This window comes from Nicotiana sylvestris, chromosome 1 (assembly GCF_000393655.2).
Source record: "Nicotiana sylvestris chromosome 1, ASM39365v2, whole genome shotgun sequence".
In the NCBI taxonomy this organism is placed as follows: Eukaryota; Viridiplantae; Streptophyta; class Magnoliopsida; order Solanales; family Solanaceae; genus Nicotiana; species Nicotiana sylvestris.
Window position 1 is genome coordinate 119057650 of NC_091057.1, and position 8458 is coordinate 119066107.

At 41.7% G+C, this 8458-nt stretch overlaps 1 protein-coding gene across 1 annotated transcript; it reads left to right on the top strand.

Annotated features, from left to right (window-relative positions):
• The first annotated feature begins 2268 nt into the window (after positions 1 to 2268).
• Positions 2269 to 2952, top strand: LOC138873937 (uncharacterized). The gene has a single exon (XM_070152430.1). The coding sequence runs from the start codon at positions 2269 to 2271 to the stop codon at positions 2950 to 2952; it is 684 nt and encodes a 227-aa protein (XP_070008531.1).
• Positions 2953 to 8458: the final 5506 nt, after the last annotated feature.

The following is an 8458-nucleotide window of genomic DNA, read 5'->3' on the forward strand; positions in this document are numbered from 1 at the left end:
AAGAGCTTTTCTGGACAAACCTCCTAATGTGAGTGAGATTAAAAGGGCAGTCTTCTCCCATAAAACCTTTAAATCTCTTGGCCCTAATAGCCTCCACCCCTTCTTCTACCAAAAGTATTGGGACATAGTAGGGAACTCTGTCACAAACTTCTATAAAAATGCTTCTCTACAAGCTCTATGGATAGCACCATGAACCAAACTCTCTTGTGCCTAATCCCAAAATGCCCCCAAGCGTCGATGCTAAAATGTTTTAGGCCATTAGGACTTTGTAACACCATTTACAAGTCAGTCACAAAAATCATTGTGAACAGGATAAAACCTATCCTGCCCTATATCATTGGGCCAAGCCAAGAAAGCTTCCTTTCTAATAGGAGAGACTGTGATAATGCCATCATTGTCCAAGAATATATCACTCACTTCAGAAAAATGAGGGGGAAAAGTGGCAATATGACCCTAAAAATTGACCTAAAGAAGGCCTTTGATAGGCTAGAATGGTTCTTTATTAGAGACACTCTAGCTACTTTCAATTTTCCCCAAGGCTTATCTAAGCTCATCATGTCTTGCATCACTTCATCATCCATATCCATTCTTATCAATGGGTGAAAAACAGAGTCTTTCAAACTTTTAAGAGGCATTAGGCAGGGAGACCCTATGTCTCCCTACATATTCATTATGTGCATGGAAAGACTATCAATATCTATTGATAAGGCAGTCCTAGATAACTAATGGCATCCCATAAGTATAAGTAGGTTTGGACCAAAAATATCCCACCTTTTCTTTGCGGATAACCTAACCCTTTTTGCTAAAGCCAATGACAGGAACTGCAATACCATTCTTTTAATATTGCAGAACTTCAATGAACAGTCAGGACAGAAAATCAATCTCACCAAATCAAGAGTCCTGTTTTCTTCAAACATTCCATAGGATACCATACAGAACCTATCCAACTCTCTGTCCATCAGGCATACAATATCCTTTGGGAAATACCTTGGATTCCCCATTCTTCATAAAAAACAAACATCTGTAAACTTTCAATTCATCATTGATAACATGCAATCCAAAATGGCTGGTTGGAAAACCAAATGACTCAACATGGCCGGGAGAACAGTTCTGGCCAAAACTTCTTTGAACAACATTCCTAGCCATGTAAGGCAGTACATCAAACTGCCCACTAGAATTACCAATCAGATCGATAAAATACAAAAAAACTTTCTTTGGAGCACCACCCCTGAAAGCAAGAAGTTACATCTGATCAAGTGAGAGGTGGTTACTAAGACCAAAGCTGAGGGGGGGGGGTTAGGACTCCAAAAGGCTAGTATTAAGAACAAAGCTTCCCTCACAAATCTTGCATGGAGGACATATAAGAATACCAATAGTCTATGGGCTAGAATTCTAATTCACAAACATTGCAACATGTCTAATAATGCTAGGTCAGTTAGGGCCTCTAGATACCCTAGACACCCAAAATCTCCAATCTGGCAGGGCATCCTAAAGGGCTGGGAAATATGCAATAAAGCAAGCAGCTGGGTAGTCTACAAAGGAAATAGGATCAGCTTCTTAAATGATACATGGATCCCAAATCAGCCAGCAATCAGACAGATGATTGAGGGCCCATTAATCCAAAATGACCTAAATGCTAAGGTTGCTCAATCCACAATCTGGTAACTTGGGACACATCAACTTTGTCCATTACCCTACCTCCAAGTATCATGAACCTGTTGAGCTCTGTGTTCATTCCACCTGTTACAACTAAGGATGACAACCTTATATGGAATTTGGCTCATAATGGCCAGTTCTCAAATAGTTCTGCTTACTCATTCATAAGCAGGACTGCCACTAGCCTCCATTCTGGTGAGAAAGGCTCCTTCAAATGGATCTGGAAGCTGCAAGCCCCCAACAAAATCAAGCACTTCATCTGGCTTCTCACCCATAAGAGGCTCCCAACTAAGACCTTCCTCCATACTATAGGGATCAACTGTGACCTACAATGTCCTTATTGTAACAATGGACAGGAAACCATTGCCCATATTTTCTTTGAATGCCCTAATGCTGTCCATTTCTGGAATGAAATTCTATCAAAATCTTCAAGGGATGGTTCACAAAATGCCCCAGTTTTCAATGGCCATCAGTGGCAATCCACATGGAACTCTATCAAAAATGTCCCTTACAATAACTATATCCTTTGGGACAATATCATTCCCTTTTGCTTGTGGCACATTTGGTTAACCAGAAACAACAATGTATTCAATAATAAGAAGGAACACATCAATGCCACAAACAGTTTCAAAAGCAACTGAATACCTTATGCTTATAAAAAATGACTCAACAAAGGTAACACATCATAACTTGTTAAAATGGGAGCCCCCAACCAGAGGTTTTTACAAACTTAATACAGATGGAGCAGCAAGGGGGAACCCAGGAATAAGAGGATTAGGAGGAGTAATCAGGAACCACAATGGTGACTGGATATTGGGTTACATGGACAATATTTCTCACACAACAAACACCAGGGCAGAAGTTCAGGCTCTCATACGAGGTCTGAAACTAGTGGAGCAAAACAACTTGGCTCCCCTGGAAATAAACACTGATTCAGCTGAAACCATCAATATGCTTTTGAATGGAAATCTGATTTATGATCCTCTAATTTGTGAATTGAGGTCAATCATCCTCAGGATGGATAACGTGGTAGTGAGGCACATTTATCGGGAGCAGAATAGAGTAGCTGATGCATTGTCCAAGGAAGCAGCAAAGGAAATATTTTTGAACAAGTCTAAGATATTACCAGTTCCTCCGATGTTTGTCAATGATGTATTTTGGGCAGACATCCTAGGAATTGAACTAGTTAGATCTTTTGTGGGTTGTAATATAAATACAATTGTGCATAATATTACAACTATAGGGGTTCTTCAATACCCCAACAATGCCCCTGATGTAGTTCCTTTTGTTAACTAGCATATAAATATTATATCCCTTTTAACCAACAAAAAGGAATTGTTTGCAAGTTATGTTGGGACCAAGTTACACATATGATACGTGAACAATCATCACACATACATGCGGAAGATATACCTACATGTCTAAAGGTATATCCTGGGTTCAAATAATTGAATTTATGAGATAAGAGGTTAAACCTAATTAACAATAATATTTCTAAATGCGAATTCCAAAAGTGTGGTCAACGTTGGACAGATCTGAAAGAGAGATTATACTAGTATGCAATAATTATTACAAATAATATGAGCAATAATAGAGTATTTAATAACAACGAATAACAATAAATGGCATTTGAGTAAATAGAAGGAGTGATTCACCCAATAAAAAATGAACTAGGTGGTTGTCCCTCCTGACAGTGATGAGTGATAGACAAATCTTTGAATGTTCGAATTATTCTCGGATCTGATCGAAAGTAGGGAATAATGCAGACAAGAATCTTGATGAAAAGGTCCTGCTTGTTTCTTAGTAAGAGAGAGAATATTTAGCTAAAAGTTTATTTTTACAGATGAATCTCCCGTGCCTCACATCATTCGCCCCTCTTTCTATATATATGAGACATATTTCTAACAAAACCTAATAGTACAAACTGCAGGGAATATTCGTTAGAATATTCCCTTTAATGTCTTATTTCGAAAACTAGCTGTTACAGCTTCATCAACGATGCTCGGCCTTGACCTTTATCGACATCTCGGCCACGACTCTCGTCGACTCTTCGGCTACGAGTATTTCTGCTTCCTGTCCCACCTCGGCTAATGAAGACTCGAGAATTCTTCCTTTAGGGTAATCTTATTTCGAATATTATTCGTCAAATTTTGACCCATATAGTTAGTCCCTCTACTTATTGAGGCCGACCTCAAGCGTGCTTGATGAGTGAATTCTGTTCGTCGTGGTCGAGATGATTGGATGATGGGTTGGTCATGATGTTTGAGGCGAGCTGGCAACATGGCCTTTCATAAGCCACAAAATTTGGGGTTATGTTGTTCCTGGATCAAGTCACAACATCATACATCATTATGGTGCATTTTTTCGTTGCGTTGAATCATTTTGCGTGCATCTTTTAGTTGGATCTACCGCTTCGTGGTGCTAAGTAATGATGATCTAATTTTTTGGTTTTGATGCCTGAGCTCTTATAAATAGGGATGTGAAGACACATATTCAATTTTTACAGATTACCATATCGAAACCTTGTGTCTTCTTCTTCTTCTTCTTCTTCTTCTTCTTCTTCTTCTTCCATTATTGTGCATATTCTTTCCCTACACTAGGCGATCCCTATTGTTTTTAACTCCCTATTGCTTTGAATACTCTCTCTTTTATTGGAACTATGTCTAACATATCTTCTGGTCCCAACAAGGAAAGTGATTCGGTTCCCTTAGCGATGGTTTTCCCTCCTCACACGGAGGGCGTCTCCGTTGCCGTTGAGGATGGGAACTTTCCTACTGTAGAGGAGATAATTCCTCGTAGTGAGATAGTCAGGTCTAATTTTACAAAGGCGCCTGAAGCTGAGCCCGAAACCTTTGAGTCGGCAATGAAAGAGGCCTATTTATTAGAGCTTTGGGCTAAATACGACATTCTCGCTCATATCAGGTTGGTCCCTACTCGGCGAGATGTGGTACAAGTCCACCGCTATGGGTACTTTGCGTTCTACACGTACCCTTTTCATGTCGGCTACACTCTTCTCCTTCTTCCACTAACGAAGGAGTTTTGCCGTTTTTTGGCATTTTCTTGGCTCAGCTCGTACCGTATATCTACAAGCTCATAAGGATGCTTACTAAGTTTGCAGAGCTGGCCGGAGTTAAGATCACACTTCGGCATTGATGCATTTATTCACCCCTAGTTTCTATAGGGGACAATGTTAAACCTTCACCACCGAGGGGGCAAGTGCTTGGTAGTGAAGATGGATGACAAGACTAACCGCCAGTTATGGCATAATCTTTTCTTTGTACGATATGGTGGCCAACACAGATGGCTTCCCTGAAACATGGAATTGTACTCGTAAGCGTCTAACCTTTCTATGTTGAGGCATTTGGTTTACTTCACTTAGTCGTGGGTTCTGATCTCTTGCTCCTTTCTTATGCAACTAAGACTTTGCCTCCCCCTTTGGTCAGGGATATTTCTAATTGGGTTGGTCGGCTCCTACCTCACATCGTGGGGATTCATGAGTGGTCCGGCTTTTTCTAGAAGTTTGGGCCTGCTCCTTTCTTGACCGGTGAGTTTCTCTATTTTGGTCTCTTAGTCGCTTATCTTTTGTGGTTTATTCTGGTTGACCTTTTTCCTTTTATACTTCTCTTAACTCCAGCCCGAGGTTCTTCAGGAAGGCCGAAAGCTCCCCTTCCTGTATTCTGTAAGAGGAAAACTGTTACCTCTTTGGCTTCTGCCCCTTCTACAACCACGGTTGATTTTGCTCACTTCTCGGCCCTACTATCCACTACTTTAGCATGAATTCCTTCTTTATTTGCGGATACTTCGGTAGCTGAACCTTCGGATTCCCCGTTGTACAGTCTTGTGAATAAAGAGGAGGAATCGCTGCCAGGTGATAGAGACCTAATGCCTCGTAAGAGGAGGTCGGTAGATGTTGGCAATAGGGTTGCTCGGGCCATGGACTTTATGATGGATGATTTTACCCTTCGCAAACCATTGCCCTTGAAGACGATGTCAGGATGGCGTATGATATTTTGAGGTCTACGGAGGCCGTCGAAGGCGTGTCTCTTTCTTTTGCGATGATGGAGGCCTAAGGGCCAACCAATAGGCCTTCTAATTCTTTACGGGAAGAGGGGTCATCGACTTCACAGCTAACTAATGATATTTCTTTGCCGGCTAATGAGAGAGACTAAGGCGTTGCTAAAGATAGTTATGAGATGAGTTCAGACATTGATGTCGTTGACCTGAGGATGATGAAGTAAGGGTTTACCCAACTCAAGGTGAGGTTGGTCGGGTCTACGAGGACCATTGTGATCCCCATGGATCGTGATCTGTTGAAGAATACAAAGAACATAGTCCCTTCCCTCGGCCCTTAAGAAGGCGGAGTTCTCTCGGTCAGAGGCTTTGAGGAAGGCAGAGGCTCTTGAGGTAGTGATCCGGACTCTCCGTTATAAGCGAGAAAATGACTTGGAAACAGTAAAGCTTAAAGACAAGAAGCTTGATGAGAGGATTGGAAAAAGAGACTTCTTTCCTCTACAACCGAGTTGCTGCTCTTGAGGTCGAGAAGGCCCAATTACTGACTGCCTCTTCCCATACTTCCGATTTTTCTAATGTTCCTCGAGAGTTGTATGAGGAGTGGATTCATGCTGAGGCCCATTAAGATGTGTTTTGAGATTTGCATGCGGTGGGATCTGTTTCTGAGGCTGCCTTCGAAGATGCTCGTGTTAAGGCTCGTGAAGCTCGAGTCGCTTGTAGGTATGACCCTGCTATTCCAGAGGCCGGTGAGGTGAGAGGGATGAAATAGTAGTCCGGCTCGAGGAGAATGCCCAGTATGATGCTTCATATCCTGAGGGCGAAGGCGGTGATGGTGGAGGTGTTTAACGTCAAGTTGCGACGCTATTGAGGGCCAAGTCGGCGGGGATGTCGAAGGCCAAGATGGTGGTGGCCAGCAATTTTTCTTTGATTTTTATATATTTTTGCGTCTTCATGAGCCTTTGTAAAAAAATTTCAAGTATAAAATCCCAGCTTTGTTTTTTTTGCTTTTGATTCTCTTCCCGTGGTTCGTTTTTGCATTTGTATGTTTTTAGTTCTGTCGCTTGGTTTCCTTGATTTTTTAACCGTGAACACTTAATGGCGAATGGAGGCCAGACTTTGGTAGGCATTTGTTCAAATAGGGTTTTAATTATGGACTAGGGCCAGTAGGTGTTAGTTCAAACAAGGTCGAACATAACCTGAATTTAATTATGGTCGAGGGACAGTAGGTGTTAGTTCGAACGAGGTCGAACATAACCTAAATTTAATTATGGCAAAGGGCCAGTAGGTGTTAGTTCGAACGAGGTCGAACATAACCTGAATTTAATTATGGCCGAGGGCCAGTAGCCTGAGTTTACTTATGGCCGAGGACCAGTAGGTATTCATTTCGAACGAGGTCGAACATAACCCGAGTTTAATTATGATCGAGGGCCAGTAGGTGTTAGTTCAAACGAGGTAGAACATAACCTAAATTTAATTATGGCTGAGGGCTAGTAGGTGTTAGTTCGAACGAGGTCGAACATAACCTGAGTTTAATTATGGTTGAGGGCCAGTAGGTGTTAGTTCGAACGAGGTCGAACATAACCTGAATTTAATTATGGCCGAGGACCAGTAGGTGTTAGTATGAACGAGGTCAAACATAACCTGAATTTAGAAAAGTGTGCCGATAAGTGCGAAGTTTGTCGAAACCATAAACTTTAAGCATTGTTGCTTTGGTTATACACTTGGAGAGATAACGATAAACTTCAACCATTGTTGCTTTGGTCATACACTTAGAGAAATTTACAAATTTTCGGGCGTTGGCTTGCATTCCAGTCCCAGTCTATTTAGTCCTTATATTGGTTGACCTGGAGAGTACTTGAGAGGTCGAGCAATGAACTAGCCGTCCCTGTCCCATCTTTGCGTACTTCAACTTGAAGTATTCCCTTTGCCGCCTCATTAAAAACCTCCTTGAGAAAACCCAACTGGGACAAAATTGAAGTGTGGGAAAAACGAGTACGACTTGGGGGACGCTTTATCTCTTAAAAGTTGAAGTACTTGAGGTGGTTAATATTCCAATTGTTTGGTAGTAGCTTTCCTTCCATTGTTTCTAGCTGGAATGATCCTTTGTTCGCTCTTGACGTGATTTTGTACGGATATTCCAATTTGTTCCTAGATTGCCTTCTCGTATGTCTTTACCCACTTGTGTTTTAGCTTTAAGCACGTAGTCCCCGACTTTGAGCGGCCTGACTCTTGCTTTCTTTTTATAATAGTGTTCTGCTTGCTGTTTTTGGGCGATCATTCTTATATAGGCCATGTCTCTTTGTTCTCCAACTTTGTTGAGCTCCTGCCTTCTGCTTTCCTCATTGCTTGTACCACTCTCGTGGGAGTATATTAGGCTGGGCTCTTTGACCTTGACTGGTATTACTACATCAATCCCATAGACCAAAGAGTAAGGTGTTTCTCCTGTGCTCGTTTTTGGCTGTTCGATAGGCCCACAGTATTTCTAGTAAAATTTCTGGCCACAGTCCCTTGGTGTCTTCAAGATTTTTCTTCATGATGTTCAGTATCAACTTGTTGGAGGACTCCGCTTGTCTGTTGCCCGTGGGATGGTATGGCATCAAGAGTATTATTTTGATATGCCATTTCTCGAAAAACTCAATGGTGTTTTTCCCCGTGAACTGGGGGTCCATTATCGCAGCTGATCTCTTTGGGAAGGCCGAATTGGCATATGATGTTTTTTCATATAAAAGAGATCACTTCTCGTTCACGTATTTGGGCGAATGCTCCTGCTTCTACCCATTTAGAGAAATAG